This window comes from Peromyscus maniculatus, chromosome 10 (assembly GCF_049852395.1).
Source record: "Peromyscus maniculatus bairdii isolate BWxNUB_F1_BW_parent chromosome 10, HU_Pman_BW_mat_3.1, whole genome shotgun sequence".
Taxonomy (NCBI): domain Eukaryota; kingdom Metazoa; phylum Chordata; class Mammalia; order Rodentia; family Cricetidae; genus Peromyscus; species Peromyscus maniculatus.
This window is the reverse complement of record NC_134861.1, coordinates 4,574,238-4,597,356: the sequence shown is the minus strand read 5'-3', so window position 1 is coordinate 4,597,356 and position 23,119 is coordinate 4,574,238. Positions and strand designations below refer to the sequence as shown.

The window sequence follows — 23,119 nt, the reverse complement described above, 5'->3', positions numbered from 1 at the left end:
GTCTACAGAGCAAGATCCAGGACAGGCACCACCAAAACTACACAGAGAAACCCTGTCTCGAAAAAACCAAGAAAAACAAACAAACAAACAAATAAATAAGATGTTGTGTGGCCCCTGCTCAGATTCTTTTGTTTTGTTTTTTGAGACAGGATTTCTCTAGGTAGCCCTGGCATTGGACAGGTGGAGGTAGGTAGAGATCTGTGAATTTAAGACCAGCCTGGTCTACATAGCTAGTTCCAGGGCAGCCAGGGATACATAGAGAAACTCTGTCTCAAACAAAGGGGACGGGAAAGAGAGGGAGGGGAGAAGGTAAGAAGAAAAGAAGAAAAAGAAAGAGGGTTGGACATTTGCCTAGCTATCAAGTCCTGAGTTTGATTACCAGTACCTCAAAAGAGAGGGAGAAAAGGAAACCAGGGATGGTGGCATATGCCTATTAACCCAATATTTAGGAAGTAGAAACAGGAGGATGATGTATTTGAAGCCAACTTGGCTCTGTGAGACACTGTCTCAAAAGTAAAATAAAACAACACACAAAAAGGAAAGGGGTGCTAAAATAATGCATTTTGGAATCAGTAATCTGTAATCAGTAACTTAACTAAATTTTATTGAGTTTCCAGAGAACAACCTTGAAATCTGTAAATTGTTGTGTATTCTGTAAAATTGCAGGAATTATTGTCATAAAACTTTCAAGTTTTTAAGCTAATTTTATAGCTAGATTCTTGATTCTGTTACCAGGTTTTTTTCATTAAGTATGGGAGGGTGCAGTTTTTGTTTAATTATTTCCTAAGCAGTGCTTCTTGCTCACAGAAACTACTTGTGCTTAAGTTCTGGGAAAGAAGTGAGGAAGGTGCGCAGGTAGGTATTGTAGTGATGCAGTGACCCCTGTGTGAGGTGGTGCATAAAGAGTGGCAAGCTGGAAGACAAGACTATGCATTCTGATACTACTGCACATTTAGTCCCTTCAGTGGGTATGGAGTTCCTTGTGGTTCTGAAAACATTGCGTGTCCAATGAGAAGCTAGACATGCAAAGGATACTTTGTATGGGTATAAATGTGTCGTTATATATAAAGTTGAATAATTAGCTAAGGGAAGCATGTATTAGGAGTGAGGAGCAGAACTTAGAGAAGAAACGACATGGGATGAAGAGAATCCCATGTGTCTGATAAAGAAGGGAAAAGTGGTGTTGCACAGTGGGAGGTGATAAATACTAAAGCAAGGCAAGGGCCAACCAAAGGACTCAGCCACTAATGGGGCTGGCTAAACTGCAAAGCTTAGATGAGAACTGACTCCTTCAGGATGTCCTCTGGCCTCAACACATACTATGGCGCACATGTGGTGCACCTTGCCCCCACACAACAAATAAATAAATGTTAAAAAATTATTTTTAGACACAGAGAGAAAACCATAGATCTGAATGGAATAGGAATGTGGAACTGTCGTTTTAACCAGGTAGTTAACTGTGTTACAAGGGGAACTCCCACCTGGCTGAGAGCCTTGTAAGTCTTGCATGATACCTCACTGAGGACTTGTCTATTTTAGAAAATGGAGTCACAGAAGAGATTTGAAGTAGCAGCTGTTATGGTTACATGCATTGTGAGCCAGCCCTGTGCAGTTGGAAGTGAAGTGAAAGAAGAGATCTGAGGATTAGTGTGGATGGATGTATGGAGTAGCTATTCTAACCCAGGGTGCATATGTTGATCTATCCCTTTCCAAAGCGTCCTAGTTTGCCACTCTCATCTGGGAAGATACTGACTGTTTTTTCGAGATAGGGTTCTCTGGGTAGCTTTGCAGCCTGTCCTGGAACTCGCTCTGTAGACCAGGCTGGCTTCAAACTTACAGAGATCCACCTGGCTCTTTCTCCCGAGTGCTGGGTTTAAAGGTGTGCGCCACCACCACCCAGATACTGACTTTTATAGTGAACATCCACCAATATAGACCATGTTCTGTATCACTGAAAAAGTCTCGGGAGTCAAGTGTAGAAGATTTTAAATTATATTAAGGATCTTTTCTGATAGCAGAATTATGTTAGAACTCAATATCAGATATATAGAACCCCCCAGATACTATCAGATTAACACCATACTTAAATATTCATCAAAGAAGAAACCAGAAGTGAAATTTGGCCAGGTGTGGTGGGTGGTACACGCCTTTGATCCTAGCCCTCAGGAGGCAGAGGATGGATCTCTGTGATTTTGAGGCAAGTTTGGTTTAACATAGAAAGACCTAGTCTGGAGAAAACAAACAAAAAGAAGATGAAATTTAAAAATATTTTGAACTAAAGGAGAATTAAAAGCACATCAAAAATAGTTAAAGTACAGCGAAAGTAGAGGACAAATGGAAATCTTTATGACTAATAACCTGGATTATACAAGAGGAAGGGCTTAATGGCCTAATTTTCCACCTTAACAAAGTAGAACATAGGTGTAGTCGTTAATATCTGAAGTTACCAGAAAATGAAAACATAAAAGTAACCAAAATCAAAACAGAAACTCCCTACAGAAACCCATAGAATCAAAGCTAATTCTTTTAGAAACAATCAGACTGATAAACTTCCAGGTCAAAGATTTGAATAAATACTGGACCATAGAAGATACAAGGACATACATAAGCACAAGGAGAGATATGTGCGTTTACATGTTTGTGGACACTTATATGTGGGTATACATGTGTACATGCATATGGAAGCCATAGTTGATGTTAGGAATTATTCTCAGTAATTTCTCTGCCTTATTCATTGACACAGGGTCTTTCAGCTAAACCCAGATCCGCCGTTTCTTCCTTCCCATGCTGGAATTACAGGTGGACTACTACATTCACCAACATGAGTTTCTGGGGATCCAAACTCTGGTCTTTGTGCTTGCATAGCAAGTGCTTAAACACTGACCCATCTCCTTAGCCCCTAGGTCTGTAACTTTCAAATCATTTGTACTTGTGATGCCCAGTTATATGCAACCGCACCCTTCTTCCTTAGTATCTTATTCATGAACACCCAATACAAACTCTACATTATATGTCGCAGCTCATGAGAATAACATTTAAGCTGATCTTTGGCTCTTGCCACTGGTCTAACCTGTCCTATCCCTTGGGATCCATTCCCCTGTGGTATTTAGTCATTGACCCTTTAGGCCCCTGTGGGTCCACCTTGTTCTTCTGTATTGTATGTATAGTCTGTATTTCCATAAGTATAAGCTACCTCTTCTTCACTCAGAACTGCCTGTAGCAGCACTGCTTATGTCACTGTCCCATAGAATTCATTTTTTCATACAATAAAATTCCTTTTTAAGATGGATGTTGGGTCATGTCTCCTCTTGTATGAGAACCAGAAGCCTGGCTGACATGTCCTTTCTGACAACGCCCCCTTGCTGCAGATACTTTAGCTCCTTGGCTGTGTTTATGATAGCCATAGGCATATTCAGATATGTGTACTGCTCCCTCAGCACGCTTTGCTTCTTTCTCAGGTCTGCAAGTCTTTTCCTTTGGGTTTCTGCTTTGCTCTGTTCTACACACCACTCTTGGTAGTTCAAACCTGTAGTCTCACCTACTTGGGAGACTGCGGTAGGGGGATTGTCAGAGCCCAGGATTTTGAGGCCAGTTTGAGTAATACAGAAAGATACCATCTCAAAAACAAAACAAAGGCTAAGAAACCACCACCATGGCTCTGAATTTGCTTGTTCAATGTCCTTTAGAAGAACAGGACCTTTTTCTTTGCATTTCATTCTTGTCTCCTAAAAGATGGTCCAGAGTCGAGATTTCAGATGTGTATAGATGTGTCTTTTTCAGAACTGTTCCTCACCCATCTTTGACTCAGGCCTCACTTCTGTCTCAGTAGCAGTCCTTTTTTTTTTTTTTCCCCACTTTGTTTTTTGAGACAGGGTTTCTCTGTAGCTTTGGAGCCTGTCGTGGACTAGCTCTGTAGACCAGGCTGGCCTCTGCCTCCTGAGTGCTGGGATTACAGGCGTGCACTGCCGCCACCACCACCCAGCCAGTAGCAGTTTTATAATCTCTCTTTTCTGTAGCCTGGGGCCGGTGCTCTGTCTGGCTTTTCTTTCTTCCACCTCTGCTATCTTTGTGCTTCTTCTACATTTAAGCGCAGGTGACATCTCTGCAAGTAGTTCTTGATGGAGACCTTCATTGCATCCGAAATGAAAGAGCACTCTTCCCAGCACTGGCACTCATATCACTTGCTCCTAAAATACATTTTTTTACTTATATTTTCTTCATTTGTTTGTTTTTAAGAAAGATTCTACCCCAGATTGGTCTAAAACACTTCTGCCTCAGCCTCAGCCTCAGAGTGTTAGGATTGTAGCTAGCATTCCAAGCTCCAATCTTTGTTTTTGCTTTGGTGAGGACATTAACTCCTTCAGACAAAGATCTTTGTTTACCCACTGCAGTGCCCTGGTGCCCAGGCACATGGTGGACTCCTAGTGAGTACTGGTTGAGCCTCTCTGATATCTGAAATACTACCAAGTTAAAACTATTTTAAGTATCAGTATGGCACTGATAAAATCCCCTTATCTGACTTCTAATGGTTGTAGTCACAATGCAGATGCGCTTAAAAATATGAATGGAATGACACTGGCTTCTGTCTTTGTAAGGTATATTTGAAAATCTTCATAGTCATAAATTTTGGGCCCACCCCAATTTTAATACATATGCAAATATCCTAGAATCTAAATAAAGCTGAAATCTTTTTTTTAAAAAAAGATTTATCTATTATGTATACAGTATTCTGCCTGCATGTATGCCTGCACACCAGAAGAGGGCACCAGATCTCATTATAGATGGTTGTGAGCCACTGTGTGGTTGCTGGGAATTGAACTCAGGACCTCTAGAAGAACAGCCAGTGCTCTTAACTTTTGAGCCATCTATCCAGCCCTAAAGTTGAAATCTTAAAACACTTTTGGATCCATGTATTTGGTGGTGAATGGAGTTGGTGTCTTGTCAGTGCTGGCTGTCACATTGAATTTCTGGCCTGGCCTGTCGTACACTTGAGCCCAGCATGTGCATTGAGCCCAGCATGTGCATGGATAGTCCGTGACCAATGGTGGTTGTGGTTATTCTGTTTGTGACAGGAAAAAGACGGGCTTAAGTGAGGTGAGTTTTGAAATTCTTATAATGTAGACATCCCAGGTTTCTTGGTATGGGGAAAAGATGTTACTCTTGTACTCTGTTTTTTGGGAAGGTTTGCAGGCACTTACTGGAGATTCTCCTCACCCTGTCACACAAGCTCAGCCTAGTAAAGCCCTCCAAGCCTTGTGGAGGAGTTTTCTGTAGCTGGAGTTTTCTCCAGTTCTGCCCAGCCCCACGGACCCCACAACCACTTATAAAATAATCACTCAGAAGTTCATATTAATTTAACTGCTCGGCCATTAGCTCAGGCCTACCACTGTCTAGCTCTTACACGTAAACTCAGCCATTTTGTTAATCTATATGTCATCAAGTGTTCCGTGCCTTTACATGCTGCTCCCTGGATGGCAGGCTGGCGTCTCCTCCCGTCAGCCTTCCACTTCCCAGACTTTTCCTCTCTCTTTGTCCTGCCTGTACTTCCTGCCTGGCTACTGGCCAATCAGTGTTTTATTTATCAATCAATCATCCACAGCATGGGTACAATTGGTACATACTGTTTCAACCACTGATTTATCAGAGCATGTAAGATTGAAGGACTTTCCTTCACTCATTAATTCCTTTTTTCAGCCCCAAATTTCTGCCCCAGTGCCTTCTGTGTAGTCTAGGGCCCACTTGGGAGCTCTGGGTTGTTGTGGAGCCCTAACAGTTGTGTGTGTTAGTGCACATTCACAATCAGGTTGAATATTGATGATAGTTCAGGGAGAGCCATGGGAATAAGGGAAGATCTGAGGAGCTGGCTTGGCAAGGCCAGCTGAGCACTAGAGAATGAGATGTTCTTCCTTCCCATCTGATGGTAGTGACAAGAGAGGCTTAAGAGGGGTCTGCGGTATACTTTTGCACTGCACTGAGTCTCTGTGCTAGGCCAGCTCCTGAAAGGCGCTTTCTGAAGCTGTCCTGTGCCTACAGGTGTCCCCCAGTGGGTGGACAATTAAAGGAGGATCCATCTCAGTTTTCTGCTTTGATTTAAAATCTTGTTCTATGCTTGATAGTCGTGGTACTTTAAGTCTATTTCCAAACCTATGAACCTTAGCTTCTTTGTGTATTCCAAAAGCCGAGAGGATCCTTTGCTTCAGGCTCCTACTCCTACATTTACCCCATAGTCTTGGAAAGGCAGCTGCTTAAATTAGGATATAAATTCAGCATTATGATCACATAGCCTGGGAGTTTGGGTTTTGGGGATGCCCCTGCCATGAGCTTCTTTGTTCTCTGGAGTCTAGACCAGGGATAGCCCTCTTCAGAGATGCTTTCAAGCCAGAGCTGCTGCATCAGTGCAGCCCTTGTGTGCATATACCTCTGGTGTGGTGGTTTCATGCTCAGTTGAGGTCTGAAGATCTGTGCTGATGGGTTTTCCTGGCAGAATTAATGCAAACTGAGTCTAAGTGAAGAGTGAAGTGCTTCTTTATGGTGTTCCTATTTCATTTGAAATATCACCAGTTTCTAGAATATGAGGTTCAGCTTCATGTGTTTCCTATTTTGTTTTTCTATATAAATATACATATGTGTAATAGATAAACATATATATGCGTGTGTGTATGTGTGTGTGTGTGTGTGTGTGTGTATACACACACACACACACACACACACACACACACACACACATACATATATAAATTAAACAATCTTGGCTTCCTGGCTCAGGTTTTGAACATAGAATTTTTTTTCTATTCCAGACTCCTTTTAGTTTTGGCATGAATCATAGAACACCACCCTACCCCGCTGGGGATTATTGTCTTCTATGCAGAAGTGAACGGAAAGACTCTTCATTCTTAGAGAGTGGAGTTAAGACTGCGAGCAAATTGGCCCTTTCCATGGCTCCCAAGGGCAACAGCGTGCTGCACCTGCCGCTGTGGGTATGCCCAGACTGCCGGAGGACTGTGGAGAAGGAGGAGAGGCACAGCGGTTTTGACCAGCCGGTGAGTGGCTGCAGCGTCAGTGGGCTTCTTGCTCCTCTCTTATGGGTGGTGGGCTAACTGGCAAAGAAAGGAAAGGACTTTCGTCTGTCATCAGACTGCTTCCTCCTATACTATCTTTTAGCCTATGCTTACTCTCTGGAATGTGTCTTCTGGCCTTGCTGGCCATACCAGCGGTAGATGGAGAGCATGTGCTTCCTTATCTACAGTAAGCAAGCTAGTCACCTGTTTAGTGCTTTTGGCTTTTGCATCTGGCCTCAGGGTTTCTTTGGCAATAAAGTTTCCTGAGAAGCTAGTAGGACTTCCATGTGTTCAATTGTAGACAATTCCATGTACTGGCAAATGTCTGAAAATTATTTCTGTGATGCACTTCTGAAGCCTGGCCTTCCTCCCTCCTTGATTCCAGGCCTTCTCTTACTAGAGACTTTGAGGCTCTTAGGCTTGATCTGATCTTTGGTATAGGTTAAGGCTAATTCCTACTCTTCCCATTAGGCTTTCATGACTCTGCGTTTTAGGAGATGGCTTTTTCAACCATTCCCATATTCAAGGCTCTTCTCTTCTATTATTTTTCTTCTTTCCTTTGGATTGCTGAATGCAAGAAGCTATCTTCTGAGTGACTTGTCTTCTGATCCCTTACTTCTTGTGGCAAGTAGCAGGCAGCATTTCCTGCCTTCTGTTTTCAGAGTAGTTTCAGTGTCCGTTTGAGAAGCATTTGGCTGTAGTGTGGATGGCTTTCCACTTCCTAGGCTTATTCCTCTTCCTCATTGACCATTCATCTGGCTGCCCAGCCAGGGGCTTTTTGAAGACAACCCTCCCTCCCCCAGCTTCAATGCTAGTCTTGGTGGTAGAGTTTTAGTAACTAATTCTGGAGTGAGTGCAGATCAAACTAGAAGTAATGCTCTCTCAGCCCTTTCCCACAAGCTCCAATTCCTGCTTTGTTTCTCTTCCTTAGCTCTATTTTGTCTTGTCTTTTTTTTTTTTTTAAAAAAAAGATTTATTTATTTATTATGCATACAATTCTGCCTGAATGTTTGTCTACAGGACAGAAGAGGGCACCAGATCTTGATAAAGATAGTTGTGAGCCACCATGTGGTTGCTGGGAATTGAACTCAGGACCTCTGAAAGAGCAGTCAGTGCTCTTAACCTCTGAGCCATCTTTCCAGCCCTCTTATCTTTATTTCTAACAGTCTAAATATTTCACTTATGCAATTTGTCTTCTTCACTGTAGTATAAGCTCCATGAACACAGCTATTTATTTTTGTGTATGTTTTAACCAAGATTAATGCTTGACCTGACATATTTGCTCCTGATATTTACATTAATGAGTAAACAAATGGATAAGCAAAGGAATGGAGAAAAGCCCATGCAATCTCCTTACCAGAGATTTAGAGCATAATCAGTCTGAAATTTTCTTCTCAGATTTTTTTCTTTCAGTTTCATACAAGTATATATTAAATTTTGACCATTTCCCCTTTCTCCAATTATCTTCCCTTTTCCCCCTCCCTCCAAAAACCTTCACAAGTCCCCTCTTACTTTCATGTTTGTTTTTTCTATGAACCAGGGTGTTATATTAGGTTTATTGGCATGAGTACTGGAAGTGGGGCTTATTTACTGGAGCATGGGCAACTTAACAGTGGTTATGCCAGTGAAGAAAATGACACCCACTCCTCCAGCAACCTCTGATTGTCTGTAGCTCCTCATGGAGTGGTGGGGCCTCATGAGCTCCTTCCCAGTCCATGATGGAATGTTGATGGACCCCATCTTGGGTAGGTAAGCACAGCTGCTGTGAACTCATAAGTCCTATCCAGAAAACTGTTTCACAGCACTCTTCCCCATGTTGTGACTCTTAACATTCTTCCCACTCCCTCTTCTGTGATGTTCGCTGAGCCTTGAAGGAGGTGATACAGATGTCATTTTTAGTGTTAAAACATTCAGTGGTCACTTATTCTCAGCACTTTAACCAGTATGAATGTGCACATTGACTGTTGCCTACTGCAAAAGAAGCTTCTCTTACCAAGGCTGGGAGCAGTATTGATAAGTGGATATACACATGAGTATTTAGAAAGTAGTTTGATAATGTATAGGTTCCCAACTAGGGCATATGACTTCTAGAGTCATAGGCTGTTGACCAGGTTTAGAGTAGCAAGCATGGATTCCCTCCTGTAGAGTAGGCCTCATACCCAGTCAGGAAGCAGTTGATTAGTCCCAAAATATCAATGCCATTATGGTTACAGTGGATATATGTTGTCTGACAGGTAATTAATTATAGCTCATAGTATGGTGATATTTTATTTGTACTGAAATGTGATTTTAATTTTATGTTAATAAATAAAGTTGCCCTGGGGTCAGAGCTATTAGAGCCATAGCAAGAGTGTGGTGGTTAGAAGAGCTAGATTCCTGTGTGTTCAGGGATACAGCCAGTATTGGAGACATACGCCTTTAAGACCTGGAGGGCGGTACTTACAGGCAGTGATGAGGCAGTCATGTGGTTGGGTTTACAACCAATGAGAAGGCAGAATAAAAAGACTATTTAAACACAGACAAACAAGAAGTAGCTCTCTCGGGAAGCTAGGAACACTGCAGGAGGTAAGATTTTATCTCTGAGCTCTGACCTCTCGGCTTTCTCTTTTACATTGGCTCTGTGTTTCTTATTTTAAAAAGACAATTGGTTACATCTACATCATAGGGTTTACATCTGGGCAGTATCACTGATGACATTTCTGCCCCAGTGGCCTATATAGCACAGGACCTTCCATCTCTGTGATAGCTAGCTAGCAGGGAGGAAGCTGCTAGCTTAGTTCTAGCTTGATTTCACTATGTCCTGCAATCATGATATGCAGTACCTTCAGCATTAGAGTCTTACATCTAATTTGGTGGATGATCAAAAGCAGTCTCAATAGCCTGTACAGTTTGGGGGAGACTCTTGGGGGGTTATATCCCACAAGTGCTATTGAGATTTTTGTTTAATAACTGCTGACTTCTGGGAGAAGCATTATCTACCCACGCAGGTACCTCTTTTCATATTCCCCCCCCCCCCCATTATATCTGTTTTTCTCCATTTAAAATTGTGTTCATGTGTGTATGTATAGGGTAGCCATAGACTATTGTATGGAGGTCAGAGGATAACTTGGAGTTGATTATTTTCCACCATTTAGGTCCCAGGAATTCAACTCAGGTTATCAGTTCTGTTACCAGTTTCTCCACAGTTCTGCACTTTACATAGTGTCTATAAACTTGTGTCATTTGGCACAGTGCTTTTGAAAGTATCCTTATTGCTGTAGGATCAGTCATTTCTTCCTGTTATTGAGAAACTGCACAAGACTGTACTCTGTGTGTGTGTGTATTAGTGCATGTGCATGCCTCCATTCATGGACCTTTGGGTTGTTTCCACATTTGGATAGCTTTGGGAAAACTGCCTTGTTTTTTCCAAATCTACCTGGACATCCTTTCTCCACTTTGCTGCACTAGTTTGGCATCTGTCATCAGAAAGGATGTCTTCTTGGAGCCTTCTTGACTTGTCCTTTAGACCTCGTAAAATGAGTTATGTCCCTGTTTGTTTTGGGGGAGAATTTGTGTAAAATTGGCATTTCCATTTCTTCCTTAAGCATTATTCTTGCTATGCTTCTCCCATTCTGTTTGGTCAAATGCCAGGCAGTGAATAGAGAGCACTTGGCTGATGCTATTACCCAGCAGTGACCTTGGGAAGCTGAATACATATATTCACTCATTGTAGGTAGTCAAACAGTACCTTGTCTCAGACTGGAGAGGCTGAGAAATCCAGTAGTTGCTCCATCCACAAGGCTGGATGTCTTGGCAATCTGAGTTTGGTATCCTAGAGGATTACTGAAGAGCTGCTGATCTTCAGTTAGTGCTAGAATCCTGAAGAAATTGGTTCTAATACTGGCAAAGGAATGCCTCTGCAACAGGATAGATAAACTTGCCTTGGAGAGTTAAGGGTAGGATGTCTGGGTAGGTCTTCCTGCTTTAAATAATCTAATCAAGAAAACTCCTTATAGGAGTGCCCATCAGCTTGCATTTTACTTGGTTCCAGATGCAGTCAAATTGATAATCAAGAATAGCCATCACACCCCAGATTATTCTGTAGCCATTCATTTCCAACCTCATTCATGTCTGCATATTTTATGCTCAGAAAGCTAAAAGATCTTCATTTTATTTTATTTTTTTGTATTTTTGGGACAGGGTTTCTCTGTAGAGCAGGTTAGCCTCGAACTCAGAGATCCTCCTGCCTCTGCATCCCAAGTGCTGGGATTAAAGGCAAATGCCACCACGTCTGGCTCAAAGAAGCAACTTTAATTAAATTTTACTTTTACTATATTTCATTGTGTGTGTGTGTGTGTGTGTGTGTGTGTGTGTGTGTGTTGCACTCATGCAGTGGTCAGAAGACAACTTGCAGGAGTTGATTTACCATGTGGGTTCCAAGGATTGAACTCAGATTGTCAGGCTTGGCAGCAAGTGCCTTTATCCACTGAGCCATCTCACAGGTCCAACCCTCTTAAAGTGTGCTGTCTATTATTACTGTCTCCAGCCCATGCATTGGCCAGCTAAGCTTCCTGCTCTTTTCTTTCTGTAATGATTTTATTGTGATATTGTATGGTTGGAAATTGTGATATGTATTAGTGAGTCTGTATTCAGTCAGGAATATTTGCTAATTTTGACCCATGGTTAAGTTTTATAAATGTTGTGTATATGTCTGAAGAGTATCTTTCTCTGACCCGTGTGGAGGGCTCTGTGGACATCTGTTAGTTACTACAGCTGTTTCTGAATTGTGTGCGTAAATCCATCTTTCTTCAGTCTCACTCTGTGTGTGTGTGTGTGTGTGTGTGTGTGTGTGTGTTTGCGTGCATGCATGATGCGTGCTTAATCTAATTTCTGGGTGAGATCACTTAAAATCTCTTATTCTTTGTGTCTTTTTGCCCTTTTTTTCCCTGTTTCCAGTTTTGTCTACATGGTTTCAGGCTGTATACTGAGTGAGCATGTTGAAGTTACTGAACCCTTATGCATTTACTTTCTTACTGTGTAGGAGCCTCATTGGAAGCACTTTACTCCTGAAGGTTGACTTTTTGTGTTGATCTGTAGTTTTTCTTCCCTATTCCCACCTTCTCCCCTCCTTCTTGTATCCTTTCTTTTCTATCTGTGAGTGATGTTTTAGGTGCTCTCATTGTGCATTCAATAGAAAGGTAGGCTTAATGGGTGTGGTGGCACACACCTTTAATACCAGTACTCTTGAGACAGAGACAGGCAGCTAGCTCTCTCTTGAGTTGGAGGCCAGCCTGGTCTATATCGAGAGGTCCAGTCTATCTGGGGCTACATAGTGAGACCCTGTCTTATGGAAGGAAGGAGGGAGAGAAGGAAAGAAGGAAGGAAAATTTGTTTATTTTTGAGTTTGTTCTTACTGATGAGTTATCCCTGGTTTCTTCCTTGGTTGTAGATGTGTTTGGTGTTGACTGTTACCATAGAGATTGAGAAGTCAAGTGATGTTCCTCAGCTCAGGTTCTTCTGTGGCCCTCATCTTAGGATTGCCTTCCTGTTGGTCACCTTCTGGCCCTCTGCTATCACTTCTGTTAGTGATAACGCTTAAGCATCTAAATCTAGACACTGTTGTTTGATTTTTTTTCCAAATGTTTTGAATTTTATAGCCATAATCATATAGTATTCATTCATTATAATTGAATGTTTGTTGCTGTGTACTAGTCACCTTTATGGATATAACACATCTTAGCTTCCAGATTTTGCTGTTAAAGATTATTCTCTTGGAGTATACAGTCACAAACTCTTCTTTCTGTAGATGGATGGAAGGAGTTCCTGAAGTGTATTTATAAAAATAGCTTGATTGCCTGTAAAGTCAAGTATCATATTTTCTTTTTTTGTTGTTTGTTTTTTGTTTTTGTTTTGATACAGGGTTTCTCTGTGTAGCCCTGGTTGTCCTGGAACTTGTTCTGTAGACCAGACTGGCCTTAAACCTACAGAGATCTATCTATCTGTCTCTGAGTACTGAGATTAAAGGCATGTGCCTGTAGATGTAACCAACTGTCTTATTAAAATAAGAAGCACAGAACCAATGTAAAAGAGAAAGCCAAGAGGTCAGAGCTCAGAGCTAAAATCTTACCTCCTGTGGTGCTCCTACCTCCCCGAAAGAGAGCTACTTCCTGTGTCTGTCTTTAAATAGTCTTTCTGTTCTGCTTTCTCATTGGTTGTAAACCCAAACACATGACTGCCTCGTCACTGCCTGTAAGTACAGCCCTCCAGGCCTTAAAGGCGTATGTCTCCAATGCTGGCTGTATTCCTGAACACACAGAGATCTACCTAGCTCTTCTACCAAGTGCTGGGATTAAAGGCGTGTGCTGCCGCCACCACCACCACCACCACCACCACCACCACCACCACCACCACCACCACCACCACCACCACCACCACCACCACCACGCTCTTGCTATGGCTCTAATAGCTCTGACCCCTGGGCAACTTTATTTATTAACATACAATGAAAATCACATTTCAGTACAAATAAAATACCACCATATGTGCCACCATACTCCCCTTGAGAATTGGCATCTTAAGGTGTCCTCTAGTCCAAAAGTGTTATATAATTCTTTAAAATTTTTTTCTTTTTAGATTTCTTTATTTCTGTGTGTATGTGTGTTTTGCCTACATGTGTATCTATATACCAATTGTGTGCCTGGTGTCGACGAAGGCCAGAAGAGGGAATAACAGACAATTGTAGGCCACCATGTAGGTGCTGGGTATTGAACCCAGGTCATCTGGGAGAGCAGCAAGTAAGTGTTCTTGCTTTGGCTCCAATGTGCAGATGCTCTGTTAAGAATTATTATGTCTGTGTTTATGAAGAATATTATTAGTCTGTAAATTTGCTTTGTATTGTTTTGGTGTCTTAGAATAAGTTAGGAAATAAATGTTTTTAAAAAAGAATAAACTAAGCCGGGTGGCGGCGGCGGCAGCAATGCCGCCGCACGCCTTTAATCCCAGTACTCGGGAGGCAGAGCCAGGCAGATCTCTGTGAGTTCAAGGCTAGCCTGGTCTACAGAGTGAGTTCCAGGAAAGGCGCAAAGCTACACAGAGAAACCCTGTCTTGAAAAACCAAAAAAAAAAAGAATAAACTAAGAAATGTTTCTTCTTGTTAACTTTCAGAAAGTTTGTGTAGAATTGGTATTATTTCTTCCGTAAGTAGTTCGTAGAATTCTCTGGTGAAGCTATGTTGATATGAAGTTGCCTTTTTAGGACTGGTTTTTAGTGGTTAATTTATTTGCTCGAGGTTATTTATTCTTTTGTTAGAGATGCTAGCTTCTGTTTTTAACAAAATTTGCCTGTATTTTGTTAAATGTATTGACATGAAGTTACTCAGACTATCTTTTTATTTTTATTTTTGTAGGATCTGTTGTATGTTTTGTCTTAGTTTCTTTTTCTGTTGCTATATCAAAATATTATGACAAAAGTAAGCTTAAGGAAGAAAAGCTCACTATTCAAGGGACAGTCCATCATCACAGAGAAGTCAAGGCATCAGGAGCTTGAAACAGTTGGTCACATGACATCCACAATAAAGAGACAGAGGAATGGGGCCAGGAGAGATGGCTCAGAGGTTAAGGGTAGGTAGTGACTGCCCTTCCAGAGGACTTGGGTTCAGTTCTTAGCACTTGAGTGGTAGCTCACAACTGTCTGTAACTCCATTTTCAGGAGATCAGACACCCTCACAGAGGCATGAGTGCAGGCAAAACACTAGTGCACATAAAATTAAATAATTTAAAGGAAAAAGAAACAGGGATAAATGCATCCTAGTGTTTAGCTCACTTTCTCCCTTTTATATAGTTAAGACGCTCATTCAGGGAGTAGTGCCATCCACAGTGGTCAGTTCATGAAATCAAGATATTCCTGCACAGGCTTGCCCAGGACTGTCTCCCAGGTGATTCTAAATCTTATAAAAGTGATAATTGAGATTAACCATCATTTCTCCCACCCTCTTCCCTTCCTCTTTCTCTCCTTCCCTCCCTTTCTTTCTTAGATTGTATTTATTTTTAAATTGTGTGTGTGTGTGTGTGTGTGTGTGTGTGTGTGTGTGTGTGTGCGTGTACACACATGTGTACACATACATACCTGAAAAGCCCGGATCCATCAGATTCCTTGGAGTTGGAGTCACGTATGGTTGTAAGCTGACTGATGTGGTAGCTGGGATCCTGTCTTCAAATAAACAAACAAAAAATTAAACCCACTTCTAAATGATCCATAAGTTCAAAGAAAAAGTCACAATAAGGATACTTACAAAGGTGGTGGCAGTGGCAGCGCAGCATGCCTTTAATCCCAGCACTGGGGAGGCAGAGCCAGGAGGATCTCTGTGAGTTCGAGGCCAGCCTGGTCTACAGAGTGAGATCCAGGACAAGCACCAAAACTACACAGAGAAACCCTGTCTCAAAAAACCAAAAAAACAAAACACCTTTTTCAGGGCAGGGACTGGAGAAATGGCTTGAAGGTTAAGAGTACTAACTGCTCTTCCAGAGTACCCAGGTCCAATTCCCAACAACCATCTCTAACTCTAGTTCGAGGGGATCCTCTACCCTCTGCTGAGCTCCAGTGAATATCAGGCACACGTGATGTGCAGACATACATGCAGGCAAAGCATTACACAAACATGCTTTGAGGAGTGGAGATGATTCAGTGGGTAAAGGTGTTTCCTTGTGGCTGTCTTCATTTGTTTGTCTTTGGCAGCTTTCATTTCTTTTGGTGCTTGGCATCAGCAGCAGTTAGCAGTAAGCAAGTGGAAGCTGCAGCAGGCTGCTCCCTCTAGTGTTACAGTGCTTGTTCAGGCCTGGCATATTGGTGTTTCTCAGCCCTTGGTAGCTGTCAGTGTTATTAGCTTTCAGATGTGGGGTCTGAGACTATGGTCTTGAAAACTTGACATCTCAAGCTTTCTCCTTATTCTTTCTCTGTCTCCCTGTTTTCGTTGCTCTTCTTGCCCTGGCTCTTGAACTGTTCAGCTGCTACCTCTTCAGCTGTCGGACAGGTGGCTGCCTGGCCTCTTCCACAACTTATCCACTATTCCACCACCATTGTTATACTTATGTCTGAGAATATGTATATATTATATACCCCAGGAAAGGGTGTTTGGACCAGTCACATTATTGCCTCTTAGCCCCATCACAACAGTTCCTCTGAAGACCACTAGGGGAAGTGGTGGAAAAAATAATCTAGAGTTCATAGGGGCTTGTGGTAGCAAATAATCTTATGTAGACTATTTCAGACAGCACTAGCAAAGGCTGTGCCTTCAGACTACACAGACAAGCAGTCAGCTACAGTCTCTTTAGTTGTCTCAAGGCATCTTTGGAGTGTTTAGAACAGCTAGTGTAAGGTTAGTTCAGCTGGCTGACTGACAGTCTTTTGCTCAAGGTAGCCTGGGCAGCATGGGAGAGCCCAACAGCTGTGAATTTAGGAAGTCAAATTGCCACATCCCCTAGCATCTTCTTTCTTTTATGGGAGAACATGTATCAGGATTGCTTACAGTCCAGGAGTCCTTTAATTCCAACACTCAGGAAGCAGAGGCAGGTAGATCTCTTGTGTATGAGGCCAAGATAGCCAGAGCTATATAGTGAGACCCTGTCTCAAACACACAGACACACACGCAAAGGTTGCTTACAAATACAATTTCGTTTTATTATTTATATGTTTATATTATTATTTTGAAACAGAATCTTACTGTGTAGCTCTGGTTGGCCTGAAACTTACTGTGTAGAAGAAGATGGCCTTGAACTCAGAGAGCTGCCTGCTTCTTCCTCTCAAGTGTTGGGATCAAAGGCATGCATCGTCATATCCAGCTTAGAAAAACAGTCAAAGAATTTATCATTAGCACTATTAGTGATTTAAAAATTTTTTAAACAAAAGTATTTTTAGGGAGGATACATGTTTAAGAATTTTTATTGGAGTCAGGTGGTGGTGGTGCATGACTTTAATCCCAGCAGCACTCTGGAGTCAGAGACAGGCAGATCTCTGAGTTCAAGGACAGCCAGGGGCTACACAGAGAAACCTGACTTTAAAGAAAAAGAAGAATTTTTATTGGGACATTATTTACAGTGTTGAAGAATGATAGTGCTAAAATTCTAAAGATAACTCAAATGTTCATTAATAAGAAAATTGTTAAATTTATTTTACAGATCTTTAACATCATGCAACTGTATTCTGTAATTTAATTCAATTTCTTGAAGTGAAGAGATCTCTATTAATGTAATCTAAAGAGTGAAAGGATTTTATTTAATTTTTATTACTATGTTTGGGGTTTTGGGGGGGCTTTTGTTTTTTTTTTTTTTTTTTTTTTTGGAGACAGGGTTTCTCTTTGTAGTTTTGGTGCCTTTCCTGGAACTCACTCTGTAGCCCAGGCTGGCCTCAGACTCACAGAAATCCGCCTGCCTTAGCCTCCCCAGTGCTGAGATTAAAGGCACGCACCACCACCGCCCAGCTATTTTTTTTTTTTTTTTTTTTTTTTTTTTTTTTTTTTTTTAAGACAAGGTTTCTCTGTGTAGCCTTAGCTGTCCTGGAACTATCTCTGTAGAGCAGGCCTCAAACTCACAGAGATTCGCTTGCCTCTGCCTTCCAAGTGCTGGGATTAAAAGCACATACCACTTTCACTTGGCATGAAAAGACTTTATTAAGAGTGAAAATATGACTGAGAAGAAATATATTGAGCATGTAACCATTTAATAGCACAACCTAAAATATTCATATGTGCATATACATATGTATGTGTGTTTTCATCAGAAGAGTATTGTGTCCACAGAGTATAACCTATGGCAGTATTGTTCTAAGTATTTCATATAATAACTTATCCAAAACTCCACTCCATACAGGGGCAGTACTATTGCTCTTTTGGTTTAATAAAGAAATTGAGCCAGGAAGGTTACTTTCCTTGGATCACACGGGTAGAAAGGGGCACTGTCAGGTTTCAAACCACAATATTTTGGTTTCATAATCTGTGTCCTTAAACACTGTGTACCCTCTTTTTATGTTGTTTGTAATGACTGGATACCTTTAATCAAGTATTTGAAGAGTCTATACCAGAGAGTGATTGTACATTAGCTTTTTGGCAGGGTATGTGTAGGAAAGAAAAAAAAAGAATGTTAGTGGGCAAAAGGCTGAAGCAAAGTACCAGAATACTCTTGGAATAAGGTTAAAAATCTTGAGAATTTTATATCTCATACTAAAAAAAAAAAAAAAAAAAAAAAAAAAATGGAGCCAGGTGGTGGTGGTGACACATACCTTTAATCCCAGCACTGGGAAGAAGAGACAAGTGGTTCTCTGTGAATTCAAGGCCAGCCTGGTCTACAGAGCTATTTCCAGGACAGCCAAGGCTACAGTACAGAAAAACCCTGTCTCAAAACAAAACAAAACAAACAAACCAAAAAAAAGGGACAGAGACAAAAGAGATGGGCACAAATGAGGATTATGATTAATATGAGGATTTTTTTTCTCAGACTTTTTTTATATGTATATGCACACACATGTTCCTGTGTGTGTTCACATGCATGCGGAGGCTACAGGTTGACATTGTCTTTTCCAGTTGCTCTTCATCTTAGTTTTTGAGAATATTATTTCCATAGTGTGTGATCTCTGACAGTGTTCTAAGTATTTGACATAATAGTTTACTCTACACTTCAGGGTCTCTCACTGAACCTGAAGCTCACTCATTTGGCTAGGCTGATTAGCCAGTGTACCCCAGGGTCTTCCTGTGTCTACCTTTCCAGTGCTAAGATTAAGGCATGTGCCACTGCTCTTGGCTTTTGACGTTGGGATGGTGGGCCCAGGGTAGAACTCAGGATCTCCTGCTTGTATAGTGAGCACTTTACTACCTGAGCCATCTCCCTTTTTGTCAGAATTCATAATCTTTAATGTGAGCACTCAAGTTTTATGTGTGTGTGTATGTATCTGTCTGTCTGTTTTCTAAATACCCCTTCACTTTAAAGATACTATATATTGTTTAAAGTGGAGGAGGAATGCATAAATCCCTCTTGTCTTTTCAATTATTGTGCAAATTAAATGTTTATATTAACCCTGAGATTAGTTGGGGGAAGTTACCTAATTCTGAAAAGGAAAGAAATTTCTTAATATGGAGAAAATGATAATCTTGACCTTCACTCCTGCTTCAAGCCAGCTGCTGGCTTCATTTTGGTTTCTTTTTGTCAAGATGCAATTTTGCTGTTTCAGAATTTGCTTTGTTGAATTCATGTTTTCCTCTTGACATAGCAGTTTTAGTCCATGATCAGCATGGCGGCAGGCAGACAGGCATGGTGCTGGAACAGTAGCTGAGAACTTATATTCTTTTCTTTAAGATGAGTCAGAGTGACTCATCTTAGTGATTTTTAGCAGCACTCAACACCTGCCATCTTCCCAAGGAGAGGTATGTTCTGCTTATCTCTCTCATTTGTTTCTCTTGGCCTTTGCTGTCCTCATTCATTTGGTGTTCTGATTGTCTACACTCCCATCAGAATGCATTCTAAGGTTTATCCATCTCCAAAGCTCAAAACTCGTCTACATTCCTCACACAAAGCAGCATCGAAGGTCTGTCATAGCAGTGACCCCGCTTTTATTGTTCATCGTTTTAATAAAATACCTAACAGAAACAGCTTGAGGTAGAGGATTATTTGGACCAACAGCTTGAAGATGCAGTCTATGAATGTAGGGAAAATATGGTGGCAGAAGCAGTAGTCTATGTTGATGGGAGCTTATCACTTTTCTTTTTTTTTTAATTTTATGTTCATTGGTGTTTTGCCTGCATGTATATCAATGTGAGGGTGTCGGATCTCCTGGATCAGATCTCCTGGAACTGGAGTTACAGACAGTTGTGAGCTGCCATGTGGGTGCTGGGAATTGAACCCGGGTAATCTGGAAGAGCAGACACTGTTCTTAACCACTGAGCCATCTCTCTAGCCCCTGATGGAAGCTTATCATGCATCTTGTTCACATCTTTGTAGGAGCAGGAAGATGGACATTACAAATTTCACTTTGCCCATTGGATTTTATCTTATTTTTTTGTTTGTTTGTTTGTTTTTTTGTTTTTGTTTTTGTTTTTCGAGACAGGGTTTCTCTGTGTAGCTTTGTACCTTTCCTGGAACTCACTTGGTAGCCCAGGCTGGCCTCGAACTCACAGAGATCCGCCTGGCTCTGCCTCCCGAGTGCTGGGATTAAAGGCATGCGCAACCACTGCCCGGCTATCTTATTTTTTAAAATTGTGTTCAATTTGGACAGAACATAATGATCTGAGATTCAGCCTAAATTACTATAAGGTGCCCCATTCAGGGATTTAACGTATAATTACTGTCAACCTTGTCCCTTGTCACTGGGAAATGTCATTTAGTTTGTAGTTGCTGTGCCACCTGTCACTGTAGGTGCTCGTGCACAGTGTGAGCAGGTAGGAAGGTTCCTATACACACCCACCTTCTGTTGCAGTGTTGAAGACAAAAACACCAGGAAATAAGAAAAGCCAAAGTTTCAGATGGCAGTTTGTGAGAGAAGAGATTAACCATGGTGGTTAGGTTGGTGTGCCAAATAACTTGGTCAGCAGCCAGGCACTACATCAGTAAATAGTACATCTTAACACAAGGGAGAAACTACCCAGTGGTGGGAAAGATCGTCAGATACTCAGATCTGTGAAGTGAGCCCTGAAAAACAGTCATGGTAATTCTCAAAAGCACCCAAATCTCTGGAGCTGAAGAAATGGACTCAGGAAGAAACCAACTTAGAGGATGTGGTTATAACCTGCTGGAGAACAGAGGCTCCTCAGGGTGCTACAGACCCAGTTGGGTGCTAGCAGAACTCCCCTCACTGGAGAGCGCATGTCTGGAGAGAGTCTCCATCTCTTTAAGGGCAAAGCTGTCTGGTAGTATGAACAAGGGAGGAAATACACAAGGAGCCTGGGCTCCTTTCAGTGTCCTTCGACCATCCTCTGCCCACTGTTGAACATTGTACCCGTAACTTACACGGGTGACATGTGTCTGTTATCATAGAGCATGGCAGAGTCGATACTGAATTGAGTGGTAAAAAATAAACAGAAACACCAAAAATGGCTTGATTGTCTTTTCTGGGTGGGGGATCTTTTTGTTCAAGTCCTGAATTACAGAACTCCATCAGATCATCAGGCATGCCAAGGTTAGTGGATGAACATTTTAGGCAGAGGAACAAGTACAGTGACACAGAAGCAGAACTTTGTCCTAGGCAACTTGGAAGGCTTTGGTAAGAAACAAGGAATGTATTCCCAAGTGATTTGGAAGTCAGCAGAAGCTTTTATGCAGGGGAGCCCCATGAACTCTCTCTGGCTGCTATTTGAGAGTGGGTAAAGGTAAATGGAAGCCAGTAGAGAACCTGGCAGTCACCAGGTGAGAAGTGACAGAGGCTTGCACTGAGTGGCAGGTTGTGGATGTGCTAGTTTATTTTTATTTTTATTTATTTATTTATGGTTTTTCAAGACAGGGTTTCTCTGTGTAGCTTTACGCCTTTCCTGGAACTCGCTTTGTAGACCAGGCTGGCCTCAAACAGAGATCCTTCTGCCTCTGCCTCCCGAGTGCTGGGATTAAAGGCGTGCGCCACCACCGCCCGGCTGGATGTGCTAGTTTGAAGTGAGGGTAGAAGTGGGCTTAAGCTGGGAAAGAATAGTCAGCCTTGTACACTGAGTGGCTGACCTGCTGCTCTTGAGAAACAGCCTTGTGATTGATTCATCACCACTGTCAAGCTGTGCTGCTCACTTGTCCCTCTACACCTGGATGATGGCAGTCAGACCTAATACTTTTAGTGTTGGAATCATCTCATTTTCAGGTTTCAAATTTAGTCTGCTTAAAAATCTGAGTGTCTCACCTAATCCAAAGCTTCTCCTGCAGCTGTAGAGGACATGATAGGAATCACTCTGGTAGAGGCTATGTTTCATGTCCTTATACCTTCTCTATTCTTCTAGGATAGAGAGGGGACCTGAGAAAAAGACATACAGGGTCTTGGTTCTTGTCAGGCTGGCTGTGGCTTTTTTGGCTACAAAGTACTTGCTCTAGGTTATGTATGGCTGTGCTAAAATAGCAGCAATAATGTATGCTTGATGTCTGACCTATGCCAGGTATTCTCCCCTGGTCTGGAGGCTGGACACTGAAGGATGCTTAACTGTACCTTCTCATTGTGCAGCACCTATTTGTGTGGGTTCTTTGCTGATGACTGATCTTTCTCCCATGTAGTAGTGACAGTGCAGTTCCCTACTGGATCTGCTAGGCAGAAAGCTCCTGGGCTCTTCCACTTTGGAGTCTGATATGTGCCAAACCTTTGGAGCACTTTAACCTTGTGGAGTTTATTGCCTATCCAATATTCTGCACATTGAGGCAAGAAAATCTGGGCCATATAACGAGTTCAAGGCCAGCCTGTGCTGCTGTGTAGTAGATTTTGTCACCCATTAGCCCCCTTTCACCCCCAAAAAAGTCTGCTATATAGCAGATTTCAGTGTCTATGTTGTAACATTTTTTTAGTAGGCATTTTTGCTTGGAGACAGGGTCTTGGTAGTTCTGGCTGTCTGTGTAGACCAGGCGGGCCTCAAACTAACAGAGATCCACCTGCCTCTACCTCCTGAGCTCTTGGATAAAGGTCATGCACCATTGTACCTGTCTCTAGAAGGCATTTTAAAAAAGTCAATAGATATTTGCTGTCATAAATATAACTTGCTGTTGTATTCTATTTTTAAAGCAGGGCCAAGATTTTCTTCTTCATTCATCACTTGGGGGCTCCCAGCCTGAGGCCAGTGGTGCTGGGAGGCTGGCCCTAGGCACACAGACGATGACCTCATCAGGGCTAGGCACCACACCCTCAGATGCCTGCTCATGTGAAGCCTGCAGTGAGCGCAGGTATGTGTTGAGTTGATCATTATGCCCACAGGGTATCTACGAACATGTGCTTGCCTTGGAAATGGGGTTCTTTTGACAAATAACAGTACCTTTTTGGCATACCCATGGAAGCAGGACATGGCCTTGCTATTAGGAAAACAGTACAAAAAGACAAAATTCCTGCCCTCGAAGGATTAAACATTAGGAAGCTGGGCTCATAAA

At 41.9% G+C, this 23,119-nt stretch overlaps 1 protein-coding gene across 7 annotated transcripts in view; it reads left to right on the top strand.

The window, feature by feature from the left end:
- Fam193a (family with sequence similarity 193 member A) overlaps nucleotides 1–23,119 on the top strand; it is a 123,610-nt gene that overhangs the window by 40,335 nt on the left and 60,156 nt on the right. For 2 of the 7 annotated variants that reach the window (XM_076546977.1, XM_076546981.1), the window contains exons 2-3: nucleotides 6,798–7,040; nucleotides 22,764–22,918. In XM_076546977.1, coding sequence (XP_076403092.1) covers nucleotides 6,816–7,040; nucleotides 22,764–22,918 — 380 coding nt within the window. In that variant the 5' untranslated portion in view covers nucleotides 6,798–6,815. Of the gene's footprint in view, nucleotides 1–6,797; nucleotides 7,041–22,760; nucleotides 22,919–23,119 lie in introns of all 7 variants that reach the window. The other 5 variants (XM_076546976.1, XM_076546980.1, XM_076546978.1 and 2 more) reach the window with 3 other exon arrangements.